The sequence below is a fragment of the Fukomys damarensis genome, unplaced genomic scaffold (genome assembly GCF_012274545.1).
Source record: "Fukomys damarensis isolate Sample0158 unplaced genomic scaffold, DMR_v1.0_HiC HiC_scaffold_25, whole genome shotgun sequence".
NCBI lineage: Eukaryota > Metazoa > Chordata > Mammalia > Rodentia > Bathyergidae > Fukomys > Fukomys damarensis.
The window spans coordinates 15,640,947-15,660,918 of NW_022900937.1; the positions used below are offsets into that span (position 1 = coordinate 15,640,947).

Below are 19,972 nucleotides of genomic sequence, written 5' to 3' on the forward strand. Positions count from 1 at the left end.
TGCTAGCTCTTTTATGTTCTTGTCAGAGAAAAACAAAGTGTAAGACATTATTATTCTTTCAGGTTTTTTTTTTTAAAATCAGTCCCCTTTCATGTTATGGTAAATATGCACTCTTTATTTTCTAGGGTAGTCTCAATTTCTCTCTCACAGTTCCCATAAATAGTTTAATTATTGCTTATGTTCTCATGTTTCAATGATCAAATTTGGTTTTGACAAATCACATATCCTAGTTTGGAGTTTGGAAAATATATTATCTATAAGTCACACATTACACACCCAAAATATAATTCTAGAAGAATTTACTAATGCACTAAGGGTATTCACTTTTGCTTTTCAAGGGCCTTGCCTAGTGGTGAGGCTTTAAGGTCAATAGCGTACATTAAAAAAGCCAATCCCTCATTTTTTGGCACAGTGTCCTTTCCAGTTCCTTCTCACCACCATCACTTCTTAAATTATAAAGATTCAGGGCACAGAGAGCATTTTTTAAAATTCTCAAAATCTACAAGTGACCAATACCGCCATCTGCATCCACAGGAAACTTAAAAATAAATCTATGAATATATTTTGCAACTTCAATTAAGTAAAATTATGTATATGTGTAGAAAATCATATACAAACAATTTTTTCTATTAATGTGGGGACTACTATCATTAGTTTACATCTTTAATGTTGCTTTTATATTAATTTTAAAATAAAGTTTTTCAACAAGAGAAGAACACAAAACATAGAATTACCTGCTCTTGCCAGTAATGTGCGAGCTGCTAAATCAAACTTGTGTCTTCTTGTCACCGCTGAACGACCTCTAGTTGGTGGTCCACTTCCAGAAGCTGCATTCTCTGTATGATCCAGATTATCAGGGCTACAGGTTTGAAAGCAACACAAAGTTTTAAAAGCTATGATTGATTAAAAAGAAAGTAAAGAGGGCAGGGATTTAGCTCAGCGGTGCTGCTGTCTGCCTTGCAAGTACAAGGTCCCGAGTTTGGTCCCCAGCACCAAAAAAAAAGAAAGTAAAAAGAAAGCAAAGGTACAAGTTTGCTTGTGGTACTACTTTCTTTCTCTAAAATATCACTGTGTCACTGAGAAGAAAATACATTTTTGAGAAAGCTTTTTCTTTCTTAAAGAACTTCTATCGCTGAGGTATATCACCAAATTATTATAAAACTCTGAAACATATCTTTTTTCCCTTGCAAAGCTCATGAGTTCAAGATGTGCCCTCGACAAGAATTGTACCTGATTTTGGATTCTAACAATGATATGATCCTCAGTTTACATTCAAATTCGAATGGCATCAAGGCTGGGAATATGGCTCAGTAGTAGAATACTTGCCTACCATGTGCAAGGCCCCAGGTTTGATTCCCAGCACTGGGGAGGAGATGGACAGAGACACACAGGCAGACAGACAGATACCAAATCCTAAATGATTAGACATACAAAAATTAAAATGATTGGGGTTCCTTCCCTAGCAAAATCAGACATTTCAACATGAACAAAATATTCACTGAGCTTGGAAAAAAGCCTGCATGTTACATGAGATACAATCCCTGCTAACCATATGACTCCATGGTTAAAAAGAAAAATGAGGAAAATCAAAAGTCATAGGAAGTGCTGAAGGAGAAAAGATTTTAAGGAGAAATTTTGTATATTTTCTTATATCTCATTTTAGAGTAGGCATTATCGAGTTATTATTTGGAAAAAAAAGATATACCAGATATTAAAAACTATAGAAACAATAAAAATCTAAATTACAAGACAGAAAAGTCAATTTCTATCAAATATATTAATTAAATCAATATCTATTAATATGAACATTCTGTTATATATCACCTACGAGATAAATTTGTTTTATATTTATTTTACTTCAAGATAAATTTGTGGGTTTTTTTTGTTTTTGTTTTGTTTTGTTTTGTTTTTTTGGTACCGGGGATCGAGCTCAGGTCCTTGTGCTTGCGAGGCAGACAGCAAAACTTGCTTTAGCTTTAAATTTTCTTTTTTCTGCTAAATTTTACGTAAAACTTATGAATTTTTTTCTCTCCATGGAAACATCCATTCAAATCAAAACTTGTCGTGTTGTTTTTACTCTTCACAGAAACGTAAGCTTGTCACTAAAATGCACATCTTTTCACATACCTATAGTTATCAATTTCATATACTACTAAAGCATTTATGAAAGGAAATAAATGGGGTTTTAGAGGCACCTTTAACACACGGGACAGAAATAAACTGGAATCTCACCTTTCGGTGAAGCCTTCCTCCATCTCTGCAGCATCAGCGGATGGTATGTCCCCTGGGGACTGCAAGTAACAGGGATCATTAGACTTCCCACCACTGCCCAGAACTGCTGCGCCATGCCTGGTGTCTGCTGTGCTGCCTGGCTGGGGGTCTTCCTCATCCTCATGCCCGGGGTGCTCTATCATCCACATGGCCAGGACAGTGATATTCTGGGCATCTGCTTCTCCTCGAGCACCTGACAGGGAAAAAAGTCTGATACTAAATTTGGATAAAATAAATTACTCATGCTATCAGTTTCAAAGCACTTCCTCTGATGCCCTTGTAACTCATCTGGTGTTTAAAATCTTACCAAGGTTTATAATCTCTTAAAAATATGCTGCCTTTCCAAAGACAGGTTTTCCTATACTAGAGATACTGTCATATAAAAACTTATCCTACCTGTGGCTTCCATGGCTTTAGCAATCTGCCGGAGAGAGAATCCCATTTCCAGCAAGGGAACTGCGATTGCTGGAGGAGGAGGAGAAGTTGAAAGTCTGCTGCTTGGGTCTGATAGGGCTGAGGCAAAATGAAGACAAGAAAGGGTCTAAATATCTCTGTAGACCATGAGTGAAACTGTGTTCTCATAGTAAGCTTTGTAAGTCTTCAATTTTAATAAAAACTTAATAAAATCTTACTGTACAAAAATATGCTAAATGTTTAATTAAACATATCAATACAGTATAAGGGTTTTCACAAAGAAAAAGCTGCTGGTAACACAAAATAAACCTGATGAAAAATTCTTTAAAACTTTTTATTTTGAATAATTTTCCACTTGAAAAAATTCCAAACTTACAGAAATTCACAATAATAATAATACAAAGAATTCTCCTGAACACCACAAAGTAAGTAGCAGACTTGACGCTCCATCTCCCCTGAATATATGCATAAGTAATGCCAACAAATAAGGACATTCTCGTGCATAACTGTAACACTGCCAAGAGACCTAAGAAATCAAGTTCACCATCTCATCTAAATCCTGCTGTAGTTTCACCAAATGTCCCAATAATGTTCTTTAGAGCAAAGGATCCAATCCAGGATCATCCTTTCATTTCAGTTGGCAAATCTCTCCAGTCTCCTTCAATCATTTTGATAATTTGAAGATGACGGTCCAGTTTTTGTGTATTTTCTCTCAGCATGGGTTAGTCTGATGTTCCCTCATGATTCACGGTGCACTTTTTGGAAGGGATACCATGAAAGTCATGCTGCATTCTCTTAGATGATAAACAATGTCTCAATACAGGTGATGTTAACTTTGCTTACTCCAGTTAGGTGATAGCTGCCAAGTTTCTAAATAGTAAGGTCACTATTTTTCTTTCCCCCTTTGTAACTCAGAGGGCTTTATTTTGTTTCGGTTTCCTTTGGTTAGGTTTTCTGAGACAGGGTCTGGTTATGTAGTTTAGGCTGGCCTAGAACTCACTATGTAGCCCAACCTAGCATTGAACTCCCACTCCCAGCAATCCCCCTGCCTCAGCCTCCCGAGTGCTGGGATTACAAGCATCTGCCCCTACGCCCAGTTCACTAAGAGGTATTTGTGTGGAGGTGCTATAAGAACATATGAGTCTATTCCTCATCAAAGTTTCACTTATTTACACTCACTTATATTTAATTACTGAATGAATTACTATCATGATGGCTACAAATAATAATTTTCTAATTCAAACATTACTTTAGATTCATCTGTTGGTACTGCACTCTAAGGCAAGGCTTCTTTCCCCTAGGAGAAAAGAAATATAGACTTCTATATTGCTGTCATGGGTTATTATCTGTTACTATTATGATTATTTATTTTGATGTCTCAAATCTCCTAGAGTTGGCCAGTCAAGCCTGCTCAATCTAGTTTCTAAACTTTTTAAGCATATGACTGAGCACTTTTATTAGTTTTATTTAATAGTTTTATTAGTTTTGGGCACAAGTTTTGCCAGCTAATCTCATGCTCAGCTCTGAAATCAGCCATTTCTCCAAAGTGATGTGAGCTCTTCTTAGTAAAGACCAGTCTTTAGGCTGTAGATATGCTTTTTGCAAATGCACCATCATTGTAGTTAGGCCTTGTCACTGGACAGTGCCAGTGGAAACCCTCCTCACCCAGCTTGGCTCTGTCACATGGACATTTTCTCATCCCATTCAGAATCCAATACTCCCAGCCAGGCTCCTCCCACCAACATGGGATCCTCCTCATACTATTCTGGCATAAATGCTTACCTAGCTTAGGCCCACCTACTAGTGAAGGAAGAAAGGGAAAGAGAAGCAAGGAAGGAAGGAGGAAGAGAGGGCTCTTGTCTTTGCTTTAAAAACAGTACTACTGGGCCGGGGATTTAGCTCAGTGTTTTTGCCACCTGCCTCGCAAGTGCAAGGACCCAAGTTCGATCCCTGGTACCAAAAAAAAAAAGGATAAAAACAGTACTACTGCTATAATGGTAATGGTTTTAATATGACTGATGGACTTATGCTTCTGGTCGTAATGAAAAACTAGAGACTAAATTTACCCTCCTGCCTTAAACAAAAAATTATCAAACAATAAACTTGAGATACTGAACAACAGAAAGTATAAGACATTGATCTCTGAGAGCAGGAAAACACATGAAGTGAGCAGTATACCCGTCTCAGCTTAAGGCCTAGAGAGAACCTCCAGCTACAGTGCAGGTAGGGTGAACCCAAACAATGTGCCCCTTTACTGTAATAATTTTTTAAAAATTTAAACATTTAGCCGGGCCTGGTGTCGCACACCTATAATCCCAGCACTTGGGAGGCTGAGGTAGGAGGATCACTGTGAGTTTGAGACCAGCCTGGGCTACACAATGAGTTCCAGATCAGGCTCAACTACATAGTGAGAACCTGTCACACACACAAAAAAAACTCAAAATTTATCATATACTATAGTCATACTTTTATGAATGCTGAAATGGGGGAAAAAGAAGCTTTCTGTTTTAAGATTCTTGTTACCATATATGAAGTGGTAAAATATCACTTGGACATGTGATAATTAAGGATGTATACTATAAACATGAAAGTAGTCTCTAAAAATACAATATAAACTATAGCTAATAAGTCAATGAAGGAAATAAAGTGAAATAAAAAATTTCACTTAACCAAAAGAAGGTAAAAAAGAAAGAAAAAGAGAATAGGATAAGATAGACAGATGGCAGATTTTAAACCAACCAAAGATAGTACCAAATACAAATGGTCTAAACAACTCAATTAAAAGGCAGAGAACACCAAACTAAAAAGGCAAGACTGATGTTAGCTGCGTACAAGATACTCACTATCAAAGACACAAATGAGGTAAAGCAAAAACATGACAGAAATAATATGCTATTTCTAATACTAATTTAAAAAGTCGGTAGTGGATATATTGATAGCACAGAAAGCAGATTTTGAGGCAAAGAATATCACCAGGGATAAACAGTTATTTCAAATAATAAAATCAATTCATGAAAAGATATACAAATCCTAAATATTTATAAACCTAAAGACAACTTTAAAATATATGAAATAGGGCCGGGGATTAATAAAGCAAATCTAATTGTAAAATGGTGTTATAGTTTAAGTTCTCAATTTTTAGCAGGATTTTTTTGATACACACACACATACATACACACACACACACACACACATATATGTATGTATGTATATATAGGTATATATGTGTATATATATGTATATACCTATATATACATATATATAACGTGAAATAAAAACTAACAAATGAAAGGGGAAACAAACAAATCCATAATTACATCAGATTATTTCAATAATTGATGGAATGCACAAAAAATGAGTAAGAATAGAGTTGGTCAATACTACCAACCAACCTGACCTAAGAAACAATAGCTCACTCCACAATAAAACAACACACTTTTTCCAAATCTACATTTTTAACTGAAACAGACTATACTGTAGGCTATAAGACAAGCCTCAATAAGTTTAAAATAACTCAAATTGTGTAAGATATATTCTTTGGGCCACAGATATAGCTCAGTGGCAGTGTTTGCCTAGCATGCATAAGGCTCTGGGTTAGGTCTCTAGGACGGCAAAAAGAAAAAAAGAGAAGATACATTCATTGATGACAATAAAAATAGAATCAGTAACAAAAAGATGACTAGAACAGCCCTAAATAACTGAAAAGTAAGTAAAACTTCTAAATAACCCAGAGGTCAAACAAAGTACCAAGGTAAATTATCTTCAAACTAAATGAAAACGAAAATGAGGCATTTCAAAAATGTGTGAATTGCAGCTAAAGCAGTGCTCAGAGGAGAATTTTAGCATAATCAATTGCCTGTATTAGGAAAGAAGAAAGGTCTGATATGACTGATACCCAGGACATGATTTCTCTTCAAAACAGCAATACTTCAATATGCAGTTTGAGAATGGAAAAGACACTCAGTTTGATGGGTGCAGCCCTCCTTCATTAAAATCACTGCTCTAACTCTAGCGAGGACGTAACACAATGCTCACGTGAGGAAGTCCACAGAGTGGGAATGTGAGAGGTTTGGATATCTTAATACATGATAGCTCACACACCTGTGCGGTTAGCTGGCCTTGCTGACTGGGAATCAGGAGAAGTTAGACTTTGCCTTCTTCCTACTTCATCAGAAGGAGAGGTTGGTAATGATGATATTGGAGGAGTCTGTGCCCGACGTGTGGGAAGTACAGTGGTGGTTGGGTAACTAGAGAACATTTGCCTTTAAGGAAACAACAATGGTTAGCACACAAGTCCAAGTAAGAAACAATTTATATATCACAATCTTCTTATAGAAAAATATGCAACCAGGAAAATTATACAGATTAGCTATAATTTAATGAAGGATGTTAAGAAATACAACTCAGTTTTAAAAATCATTATCTCATAGGGTTCTTTTACTATAAAATAATAAAATCTTTTGCTTGTTATCCTTTGCTCATCAAAATGGTAAATCCTTTACTTTATGTAACTTTCTTCTGGTATCCTACCAAAGTGCTATGGGTATTTTAGTATGCATACAGCAGTAAGAAACTAGAGAATTTTAAAGACAGATGCCTTGCAGTTACTTTAAATATAAATTCACCAGATACCTATGAAATTATTCATCTAAATTCAAAGCTATGCAATATAGGCAAGTTATGGATAGAAAAGAAAACTGTCTAGTCACCCAACACAATAAAAAAAAATGTGAATATGTCAGCTCTATAGAGGTGGAAAGGTACAGGAGAGGCAACCCCTCGCAAGCTGAGGATGTGGACCCTAGCTAGAGAATAGAGTCCAAAAAGATCCACTCTGATGGCTCTTAACTAAAAGAACCAGGTGCTTTCTCAGCATCAGAAAAGCCCTGCTTACCCATCAAATAACTGATATAATAACACATATACAGAAAACAGTATTTCCCTTATTTTTCTCCTGTCAAATAATGTTCAGCCAGATGGAGGAAGCTGCAGCTCTAATTAAGACCCAGCCAATAGTAGAGAAAAAATGGTTAGAGGAAAGGAGGAGGTATAGCTCTGGTAGAGCTTGTCTACCATGCATTAGGCCCTGAGTTCTAGCACTGTAACGGTAGGAAGAGAGGGAGGGAAGGAGAGAGACAAGGAGAAAAAAGAAAAGAGTTCAAAGGCTTTGTGAATGTCTCTGGGAGTAAGGGGCAATGATTCTACTGCTGAATTCAATGCCTACTCTATTCAGAGCTTGAAAGATAACAAGGAGTCAAAGATCTTCTATGGATCCCCTGAATTCTGTAATCGCCAGATAAATTAAAAAAACATTAGAATGTTGCCAGGCACAGTGGCACAGACCTGTAATCCCAGCACTCAGGAGGCTGAGGCAGGAGGATCGTTGTGAGTTCAAGACCAGCCTGGGCTACATAGTGAGTTCCAGGTCAGTCTCAACTACATAGTGAGACACTGTCTAAAAAACAAAACAAAAAAAAAAAAAAGAGAGAGAGAATATATAACATCCTCTCCCTAAAGGTCTTCTCATGTAAGTTTTTATTTGTGTTTATCTAGTAAATTGAAACAAAAAGAAATTTAAATAAACATTACTTAGAATTTACAAATCAACTAAATAGGGTAGCTGAAGAAGCATTATAAGACATGTCTTTTCATTTGAAAAGTAGACTTGATTTTATAGTCAGAATAAAAGTATAACTATGCTTAAAAGGAAAAAATGCTCATAGAGGTGAGTTTATTCCTGAGACCCTAATGTCTAAAATACAAATATTTATTTTTTGAAAAAATTCAAAAAATTAGCCCCCAAAAAACCACACACACATCAAAAAACACCATAAGGAGAGAGCTGTGGGGCACTTGCTCATCAGTGACCTGGCTAACTGGCCCCGGGGCCACCAACAACTGGCTGTGAGGTTGTAGCAAGTTATTAAACTTCCTGATCTCAGACTTCATCTAGTTCTAGAGCATTGGGCATCACTCTGGCATGCTACTATAGGAGAACAATCATGCTTCAGAACTGTGGGCACTGGCGTGGCACATGTTAAAGGTCAGCGTCGCTACCTGAGAAGACTGAGTGGCATCACTCCTGGGGACTCAGATGCAGGCACGGTTTCTGTGTCGGTGACTGGAGTGGTGGCAGTTGTGGTGTCCTCCAGGGAGCTGCTCATAAAGGAAGTTGTGCTTGAAGCTGACGGGCTAGTGGTAACTGGAGTCTGAGCCTGCTGGGCTTGATCATTTTCTTCGGCTTGTTGATCAACTTCTATAAACCAAGATAAAGGACAAGGAAGTAGCAAAAGTAACAGTAAGAACTTTTACTTTTAAAAGTTTCTAAATATAATTTCTGATTTCCAAAAAAAAAGTTCTTACAGATATCTTTGTATTCACTACTGTACTATTCCATATTCTACACAAAGTACTGTAACGGGACCTAGAAACTACGCATTTCTGTTAAGAGAAGACATTTTTTTAATGTAAAAGAAGGTCTCACTTTAGATTGAAGATATGACAAAAGGTTTTCCAAAGCTATCTAGTCATTAAATGTGTTTCCTTAGCACTTTGATGCTTATCTTCAGTCTATAAATGGGAAAATATAAAGGCATGAAAATGTAGGACAAATAAAAACCTGGGCAGAAACTCTATTCATCTACCTGTCCGTCTATCTAATAAGGAAACCTACAAATAAACAGAAAATAGGAGCCGCTATAAAGACAGCTAATTCTACTGGGCTTGCTAAATGGCCATATACTTGCATAACCCAATCTTAACGCAACTTTGTATATGTACCATGTACCTCTCTCCACCTATTTACTATCTAAGCTAAGGCAGGAAGGAGAGCAATAAGAGGAAAATGAAGAGTGCGCTACTTTTTTTTTTTTTTTTTTGGTACCGGGGATTGAACTCGGGTCCTTGCACTTGCGAGACAGGCGGCGGATCCAAGAGTGCGCTACTTTCATAGAATGCAGTACATGACGTCTAAAAATAACCGACTTTTTTGTTTTATCTTTTACCTCCACCTTTGAGAACACTGTAAGTTAGGAGTAAGGAGGGGTGAGGGCAAGGGAAAGGAAATGGAATCAGAAGAGGAGGAGAGGAAGAATAAGTACAGTATAAGCTTCACAAAGGCAAGGAACTTTGCTTAATTCACTGCTACTTCTCTAAAACCTAGAAAAGCACCTGGCACAGAGTAGGCATTCTATAAACATTTCCTAAATGAATGTCAGTTTTTATTTCACAATTTATACTTGCCAAAGGTGAAAAGATAATACAAAGTGGGTTATTTTTATATATAATGTATAGTCTATGAAAGTAGTAGCCTTTAAAATGTCTCTTAGAAGTGATTAGACTATATTTTGAATCAGAAAAAAAATACTTGAGTGCCTTTTGTGGTGTTACCGTTTGTGTCTCAACGTCCTCCAAAGCAAAGCCTCATGCAGCTATACGTGGGGGTGAAAGGATCAAGGAATTGTGCTGCTGCAATCAAGAACATGATGCTGGGACTGATTTATGGTACAATGCTAGGAGGAAGGGTATAGTGCTACCTAAGGGCAGGCAGCCTGGATAATAAGAGACAGAATTAGCTGTGGCTGTGGCTTGTCACTTGTTTGCTTTTGCTACTTGCTGCCTGCCATGGACTGTTTCTCCTCTGTGATGCCCCTCCCCTGCCGTGGAGCCAGCTGGCTATGGACTGAAACCTCTACAGTGAGCCAAATAAACCTTTCCTCCTTTAACTCTGTGTGTTATGTATTTTGTCTCAGCAATGAGAAAAGTAACTAAGACAGGAGGAATAACTTAAACTTCATTTTTATAAAATTTAGTAATAATTATCAAGTTTTAACACTTACATTATTACAGGTAGATGATTATTAATATAAAAGTAGCAAAAGAACTCTATCTTACAAAGAAAAAAATAATGTGAAAATTCCTTTGGTCAAAAATACTTTATAAAAATATCTGTATAAATCACAGATTTTACAGTTTTGAGTACAAATAATTTCAAAAGCACAAAAGCAAAAAAAATTAGATAACATACCTTGCTTAATTTTGCCCCCACACTGGTCTTCCAAAAGGCCATGGACCACTAATTTATAAATCATAGCTTGAGCCCGTTCCAGATCAGCCAATCCCAAAGCTCTCTTTATAGGCGACCGCATGACTGCTCGCTTCACCATGTGTCGCATCAGAAACTGCAGGGCTGCACGCATCTCCACGTCTTCATGAACAACTGGAGAGCTTGCACAGTCCGAGTTGTGGCCATTTTCAGCCAGAACTTTTGGTATCAGCAATAGTTCAGCATATTTACTACAGCCAAGAAGAGCACTAAGTGATTTCATAGCACCAAGGTAGAGATAGGACAGCTGGACTGCTCTGATTTCTGACTGGGCTATGTCATGATTTTTGGACATGTGTTCATGATTTTTTCTTTTTCCTTCTGTGATTTGATGCTGGGATTCCACACCTGGCAGTGTTGGCTCTAAGGAAAATGAAGCTATTTCGTTTTCTGATTTGGAGCTTGTGGCCCCCTGACCTTTGACATCATCAGCTGTCAAGCCTGTTCGTACATCTAGGGCAGATTCATTCTCTGGCTTCTGCTCACTGTCCCCCTTTTCCTCAGACTCGTGTCGGTGTTTCTTTTCATGGCGCTTGGCACTCTGTTTCCCCATGTCTTCATGAATGCCTGTCAGATACGTCAGGTCCAGCAGCACAGAAGCTGTCAGGCCTCGGAATCGCGCCACATCAAACGGCAGTGGTTCACAGGGTTCCAGATTATACAACGGAGTATCACTAGGCGACCAAAAAGTTGGGAAGCTTTAATAAAGATCAGAATGACACAGGAAAAAGCAAGTGAGGGAAGAACAAGAGGAAGGTCCAGAAAATAATGTAAACAAACAAGATGCATTGTGCATACAATACAGAGAATAATTTACATAAACTCAAAATGTCATTACAGAGGAAAAAATAAGATTATTTTGAGAAAATGGGGACATGTGATGCTATATTCAAAAGCAATGAGGTGTGAATGTGCTTTTGAGTGAGAATAGTCATCATCATTTCAGGTAAGCAACAGTCAGCAAACTTTCCACAAAGGGTCAGAGTCAGTATTTCAGATTTTGCAGGACAAAGATCTCTTGCCACCACTCAAACCTGACATCACAGTACAAAAGCAGCCATCGATACTCCTAACAAATGAATTTGGATGTGCAATTTTACTTACAAAATAAGAGGTAGACCAGATATAGTTTGATGTAAGTGATTTGGAAAGTTTGTATAATAAATCTATTTTGTTGTGTGGCTAATGGCTCTTTATAATTTCATAGGCGATTTTCATTAAAAATTTTTACATTAGTCTTCAATTTATGTTTATTATACTTTATGCAAAATATGATTATATATTTCAAAATTCTTATACTTTAAAAATGCTCTAATTATACAAAATATAAAAGTCAGGAAATACACAAGTTTTGTTGTACTAACCTAAATCTTGGTTTCATTTATCTTTCTGATCTTATTTCACCTTTGTATCACTTTCCTTACTTGTTTTCAGTTTATTTATTAATTTACTTATTTTACTAGATTGTATGCATATTAACAAAGTATCATAAATCCTTTCTGAAACAGGGAAAGAATAGAAGGTAAGACACTCTCCAACCACTATAAAATTGATATTGGCCTTTTAGCTTAGTGAAACGAGTGAAAGTAGAGTGCATTAACCCTTGAAATTGTGTAAAAATGTTATGTATATTTTTCAACTAAAGAACTCCATGGCATTCACTGGATTCTAAAACAGTACCGTTGCCATAAAACACCAAGAACCACTACTGGAGACAATGTTCTTAGGACCTATTAACACAAGATTTTATAGGAATCACATTGGGTAATATAATAAGTAATTATATAATATCATAGATAAATCCATACCTTCAAAGGCTATGATTAAACAGTCACTAGATAAACAAGTTTCCTCATGAACAGAGATAACCAACATTTTTCTTTTTAAATTTCTATTTCAAATCCTATCTGAATGTAAACACATCAGAATGCTAAAGTACCCAGCTTGTGTCAGGTAAATGTAATTTTCATATCTAGTCAAAATGCTATGCATGAAGAGAATTGAAATATGTACTGTATTTAAAAAAAAAAGTAGAGGGAAAAAAGGAGTTCATCCAAAACCTAAATTTAGTCACTCAAATGTTCCCATCCTATATTTAGAGCCCTTCCAATACAAACTGTAATCAACAGATTGGCTGGCGGTCTTTTTACTATCCCACTGTATAATGGAAATGGTTTTTTAAAAAGCCGGAAACTAGCTCAACAGATTGGCTGGCGGTCTTTTTACTATCCCACTGTATAATGGAAATGGTTTTTTAAAAAGCCGGAAACTAGCCTGGGGGTGTGGCTCAGTGGCTGAGTGTGGCTTTGCATGCATAAGGCCCTTGGCTTAATCCCCAGCAACTTTGCAAATAAAACAAAAAGCAGAAAGCCAAATGAAAAACAAAATGAAGGAGTGAAATCTAAACTAGCGAGCTTACCATTTCTTCCCAGACAAAATAAAACAGAAAACTACATGTTTTACAAACAACCAGTATTTCAAGGGACACAGGTCTGGACAAAGTTATTTTCTGAAATGGCAGTACCAATATCCAGTACAGAAAAAAAAAATTAAATTTGAGAAGTTAACTGGCAGCTCACCTAAGATAACATTAATTACTGTCCAAGGGCAAGGGCAAATTTCACCATTAAACACTGATTTGCTAAAAGTGTAACTCAACAGATCATACCTGATGGTAATTTCTGCTTCGTCCCATTGGACTTTGGCAGATGTGCTGCCCTCTTTGACCACTCCCAGCAGCGTGGCATGACGCCCAGTTTGCTTGTGAACACACCGACCTCCGACTCTAAGACCAGCATCCACTCCTCCTATCACTGCCAGCACGGGCCACACCTCTATGCAAAGAGTCCTCAGCTGTGGCTCTGAGAGGTCAGCAAGGCCATGCCTGTTATGTTTACCTTTCTCTTCCTCTTTGTTCTCCCTCTCCTCTCTCATTTCATTTTCTTCTCGGCTCTGAACCGAGCGACTTTTCTTTAGTTTCTGACCTGACTCTTTAACACATATCTTAATTTTATGTAGCCTTTCCATCATTTTTTTGTTAATGCTGTAGGTCCAACGGTCTGCTCGGTGAAGAATACGGATAAGCTGAGTAGTGGCCTCAGCTAGCACTGCTGCTACTGGACTACAAATGGGATCTCCTGGAAGTAAATCCCGGGGAGTGCCACGCATCTGCATATCACAAATTTTCACCTATAAAAAAGAAAAGAAGGTGAGATATGTGTGATATTAATAGGTCTCCTTAACAATTAGTCATTATAAATCCTAGCATATGGAATCCCATTTGGCCTCTTGATACATGTGAATTATAACCAAAAGGACTGAGGAAATGTTATAGACCTAGTGAAGTTACACATGGTCCCCTGGAATAAGTGCCCTGATATTAAAATCTTTTGTAGCCTTACAGTTCTAGAGCTGTTAGGATTATTCTAAAGATGGCTATAGATCATGGTATATGTGGCTGACTCAGTTCAACCCAAAACAGCCTGGAAAACACAGTAGATCTCATCTTCAAGACACTAGAGTGATAATTATAGGACCATCCTTTATTGTTCAAGGGGGATAGAGGTATAATTATAAATTTAAATATGAGGATAGTCCTATCTGGACATATACTGCAAATAGGACAGAGAATATAAAACAGGAGGAAGATTTAAATTCAAATCTTAACTCTGAATTACTTTGGGAAATTACTTAATCTTTCTAATCAGTGTTTCATCTGGGAAAATGGCATCAATAATAGTATTTGTGTTCTACTGTTATTTTAAAAATTAAATGAAATTATGCACATAGAGTGCTTATTAGTACAGTGGCAAGCAAACTGCAAATGTTTAAAAAATATTAACTACTATCAGTATTTATTTGTTGGAGATTATAGTCTACGAGTGGGTGATTTCAAGGTGCATATATGTTGAAAACACCAGGTAGAACACACAAAACTCCATATCTGGGCAACAAGAATACCATTAAGCCAAGTGCAATGATTCACACCTGAAATACCAGCTACTTGGGAGGCTGAGGCAGGAGGATCACAAATTTGAACGCAGCATGAGCAAGTCAGCAACTGACTGTATCAAAGTAAAAAAAAACAAAAACAGGGCTGCGGATTTAGCTCAGTGGTTCTGCACCTCCCTTGCATGCACAAGGACCCGAGTTCAATCCCTGGTACCAATCAATCAATCAATCAATCAATAAATAAATAAATAAAGCAAGCAAGCAAGCAAGCAAGCAAGCAAGCAAGCCAGGGGTACAACTTACTAGTAGAGTACTTGCCTAGCATGCCCAAGGCCCTGGGTTTAATCCTCAGTGCCACAAAAAATTAAAAAAAAAAAAAAAAAAAAAAAAAGGAATATCTTCAGGGGAAGGGAAGGAATGATATCAGATACTAGGCAGTCTCTTCATTTCTATTTCAGTTTTTATGGTTTATCTGTTGAAGAAGGAGTTTCATCTTATGAATGGCTAGCCTTATATAACTCTCTGAAATAAAAAATAATACACATATGCGTGTGTGTGTGTGTGTGTGTGTGTGTGTGCGCGTGTGCGTGTGTGCGCACGCTGAATAAAAGGCAACTTTCATGATTAGCACTTGCCAAGTTTATTATTTCTATCATGGGGAAATTATATATGACCTAACTTGAAATTTTTCTACTATTAGATAGCTATAAATTCTTTTTTATTTTTAACTTTTTGGGTACATTTTTGGCATAATGATTACATTCCTTGTGGGGAGTTGGTACATGTACATGACACATCTTAGTTCTTTTTTCAGCCTCTTACCTTCCTCTCCTTCCCCTCACCTTCCAACTCATGGTCCCTTTCCCTTTTTTTAAAAGATCCATCTCCCTATTTCCTATTCTCTTTCAATTTGCTTTTTATTTATATTTTGGGTTTCTCATATAAGAGAAACCACGAGATATTCAGGCTTGTGTGTCTGATATATTTCACACAATATTATGTCTCCAGGTGGATCCATTTTCCTACAAATGACTCGTTTATCCTTCTTTATGGCAATGTAGCACTATGTATAAATGCCACACTGTCTTTATGCATTCATCTGCTGTTCCACATATAGGCTGCTTCCAAGATTTATCTATTATGTGTGTGCTGCTCTAAACATGCGTGTGCACGTATCACTGTAATATAATGTCTTTAAGCTATATTACATCCTCCAGTAAAAGGATGGGAAAAAAATCCACTGGCCAGTGCAGGGAGACTAGAAAAGGTTGTCTCTCTGGTTGGGTTTTAAAGAGGAAAACAAAAAGGTTTCAGTGAGAAGGTATCCCTTCAATATTATTCTCATAAGGCTCAAATTTATACCATCTATAAGTTCTAAGAACCCTCCCAGTTAAATGAGTGAAAGGTGATTTCTCAACAGAACTACTAGAACTATCACTATTTGACTAATGGCCTGTCATTACATTTACAATTATTTCTAGATTTCTTTCTCAAGTCCATAATCGCCAACACGCCACATTATCCCTAATGTACTTCATAAAATTCCAGCTGCTGTACATACATTTGAAAGTTGACTCATTATATTCAAATTGCCTGAGGATCAAATAGTGCACTAAAGACAATTTCTAGAAGTATCTAGTCTTCTTCTAGAAATTTGTGGTGGTACTGGGGATTGAACTCAGTCCTTGCGCTTGCGAGGCAGGCCACCGAACCACTGAGCTAAATGCCCGGCCCTGAACAAATATTTTTAAAGCTTAAGTGTAAAAGTGTGAGGTTTCAGTACCTTTTCCCCTGGATTGCTGCTGTAGAACATTACACATGGGTACAATTCTGCTGCATCCACATCTTCGAAAGCTATGGTGGTACTGGGGATTGAACTCAGTCCTTGCGCTTGCGAGGCAGGCCACCGAACCACTGAGCTAAATGCCCGGCCCTGAACAAATATTTTTAAAGCTTAAGTGTAAAAGTGTGAGGTTTCAGTACCTTTTCCCCTGGATTGCTGCTGTAGAACATTACACATGGGTACAATTCTGCTGCATCCACATCTTCGAAAGCTAACTTGGGTTCCTAGAATGTGGCAGAGGCAAGAAAAAGGAAAAAACAAGCTTTAATTGATACTAACTATATTAAAATTAAAGCCCTTATAAGATAGAACAATTGTAACTAAAGTCAAAACTCAACTAAAATCATCAACTAACTCTACGTAAAAGATCTTAATTTGTTCACCTGTTTCAAAAATCTTACTGAGAACTTTATCACCTTGTTACTTTGGTGCTGAAAGTATTTGTTTGGTTTTGGGTTTTTGAGATAGGGTCTTGCTATACAGTTCAGGCTGACCTTGAGCTCATTACGTACTCCAGGCTGGCTTGAACTCACAGTGATGCTCGTGCCTCAGCCTCCAGAATGTTATGATTGCAGGAGTGTGCCACCACACCCAGCTGGTGCTGAAAAGTACTATGAGAGCCAGAAAGTACTAAAGAAAAGAAGGAAGAGCCAGATGTGGTGGTGCATGCCTGTAATCCCAGCACTAAGGAGGCTGAGGCAGGAGGATCGCTGTGAGGTCGAGACCAGCCTGGGCTACATAGTGAATTCCAGGGCAGTCTCAACTACACAGTGAGACACTGTCTCCAAAAAACAGAAAGAAAGAAAGAGAGAGAAAGAGAGAGAAGAAACGAGGAAGAAAATAGATAATAATCTATAAAGTAGATAACTAGCACTTAAACAAGTGAATTGAATGTAATTTTAGAAAAAAAAAAAAAAAAGAGCAATGTTTATGCATGGGTTTCAATACCTCTCCATTTTTCCCAAAGGAAATGGTCCTGGCTTCCATGTCTAACACACAAGTAATGAAATCCCCTTGAGTAAAGCTGGACAGTGTCAGAGTCTGTTCTCCATTGTGATAGAGGTTGCCACTGTAGGCCCTGTAGAGCCACATATCCGAGGTAGTGCGGTGGTTAAAGTCATGGACTGGCCAGCGAGAAACTCCAACACACGTGCCTTCATTACCTCTGTTTTCTTTCACGATGTAAAACTAAAATATAAGTCACAATATTCATGAATACAAAAGAGCATATAATGCTAATTACTGTATAAACCAACACTTCAGAATACATTTAAATAAATACTTAGGCATTTATGGAAATATATTTTTTAGCTTAAGTGGAAATATAAAAATAACTTCATTAATTCATAAAGATTTTTTGGGGGGGCACCAGGGATTGAACTCCAGACTTTGGGCTGCAAGGCAGGTGGCAGCCCCACTGAGCTAAATCCCCAGCCCAATTTATAAAGATTTTTTTTTTTTTTTTTGGTAGTGGGGATTGAACTCGGGTCCTTGCGCTTGCAAGGCAGGCCACCGAACTGCTGAGCTAAATCCCCGGCCCCCAATTTATAAAGATTTTTTTTTTTTTTTGGTAGTGGGGATTGAACTCGGGTCCTTGCGCTTGCAAGGCAGGCCACCGAACTGCTGAGCTAAATCCCCGGCCCCCAATTTATAAAGATTTTTTTTTTTTTTTGGTAGTGGGGATTGAACTCGGGTCCTTGCGCTTGCAAGGCAGGCCACCGAACTGCTGAGCTAAATCCCCGGCCCCCAATTTATAAAGATTTTTTTTTTTTTTTGGTAGTGGGGATTGAACTCGGGTCCTTGCGCTTGCAAGGCAGGCCACCGAACTGCTGAGCTAAATCCCCGGCCCCCAATTTATAAAGATTTTTTTTTTTTTTTGGTAGTGGGGATTGAACTCGGGTCCTTGCGCTTGCAAGGCAGGCCACCGAACTGCTGAGCTAAATCCCCGGCCCCCAATTTATAAAGATTTTTTTTTTTTTTTGGTAGTGGGGATTGAACTCGGGTCCTTGCGCTTGCAAGGCAGGCCACCGAACTGCTGAGCTAAATCCCCGGCCCCCAATTTATAAAGATTTTTTTTTTTTTTTGGTAGTGGGGATTGAACTCGGGTCCTTGCGCTTGCAAGGCAGGCCACCGAACTGCTGAGCTAAATCCCCGGCCCCCAATTTATAAAGATTTTAAAACAATTTTATTCTTTACCTTGCAGAATGTTAAAAAATAATCTTTTTATATCTCTGACATTTTAAGTAAGTAATTTCAGTTTGCAACTTAATTATGAAGCTAAGGAAGTATGTCTAGTAAGTATGTCTAGGAAACTATTCATTTTTTACATACAGATTTTTAAATTTCTCTCTTGTGTGTACTTCTGTTCAGACAGGAGTTAACATAGCAGGCCTGCTTACAACGCTGACCCATGGCTACTAACTGGGAATTCAAAAGGTGAACAGAAAGATAAACAGAGAACTTGCCCTAAGTCAAAAAGGTGGCTCACTGGCCAAGCGCAACTGAACAATGCAGTTCATATTGAACGCCTGCTTTCTTTCTGAGTCTGGAATTTGGTACATGCTGTATAGAAGGTTGCTACATGTCCAGCCCCCAGCAGAAAGCTTGGCCTCTGAGTCTAATGGGCATCCCCAGAGATATGTACATTGTCTGCTCCATTTTTGTTGCTGGGGAAAGATTGCTCATGAAAAGAAAAAAACATGGACACCTGCACGTGGATCCTTCCATACTCTACCTGTGTCTTTCCTTTATCATGGAGCTATATAACCTTACTGCACAGTAAATTTCACTCAGGAGTACAACTAGGCTGAGTTCTCCAGTGAATCTCTGAAGATGAGGGTAGTTTTGAGGATCCATGACACAGAGGTTGTGGCAAAGAAATCCACTAGAATAACCCTGACTCTTCAAAATAGAGTTATAGCATTATTTGGGGAAAGAAAGGAAGTTAGAAAAGACAAAATTCCAGGGTTCAGGTGCCTTTGGAGTTATATACAGTATGAAATAGTGAGTGAGATATTATCTATTGTTAGAGGTAAAAGTTATCTCTAACAAGTCATCTACAGAATTTCAAAAATAAAGACCCATCCACAGCAAACCAAGCTTGCTGGATCCTGCTGCCTTTGGCATTGCTAGCTGACATCAGGGGAAAAAAAAGAGCAGCTGAAGAGATTTTGTACTGTTCTGTTTTCCAGGTGGGAAGAAAAAGGCAGCAATTCCTATTGGCTTTGGATGGCCCAAAGAATAAAAATGAGCTTGTAGTTACTCTCTCCTCTAGTGAGAGGAAAAGTGATTCAAATATCTTTGAAAGCGAGCTTTGGGCAGACCAATAATATAAGAAGTGTGCGTACTCTTTCCTCCAAGTAGGAGAGGAAAAGGATACATCAGTTCTA

The 19,972-nt window shown here is 37.8% G+C and overlaps 1 protein-coding gene across 1 annotated transcript in view; it reads right to left on the reverse strand.

Moving 5' to 3' along the window:
• Positions 1 to 19,972, reverse strand: part of Herc1 (HECT and RLD domain containing E3 ubiquitin protein ligase family member 1) — a 140,416-nt gene that overhangs the window by 42,991 nt on the left and 77,453 nt on the right. The window contains exons 34-42 of the mRNA XM_010641197.3: positions 17,532 to 17,771; positions 16,724 to 16,807; positions 13,458 to 13,978; positions 10,712 to 11,487; positions 8,743 to 8,941; positions 6,787 to 6,947; positions 2,668 to 2,784; positions 2,233 to 2,464; positions 735 to 859 (exon numbers count right to left, since the gene is read on the reverse strand). Coding sequence (XP_010639499.1) covers positions 735 to 859; positions 2,233 to 2,464; positions 2,668 to 2,784; positions 6,787 to 6,947; positions 8,743 to 8,941; positions 10,712 to 11,487; positions 13,458 to 13,978; positions 16,724 to 16,807; positions 17,532 to 17,771 — 2,455 coding nt within the window. The remainder of the gene's footprint in view (positions 1 to 734; positions 860 to 2,232; positions 2,465 to 2,667; positions 2,785 to 6,786; positions 6,948 to 8,742; positions 8,942 to 10,711; positions 11,488 to 13,457; positions 13,979 to 16,723; positions 16,808 to 17,531; positions 17,772 to 19,972) is intronic.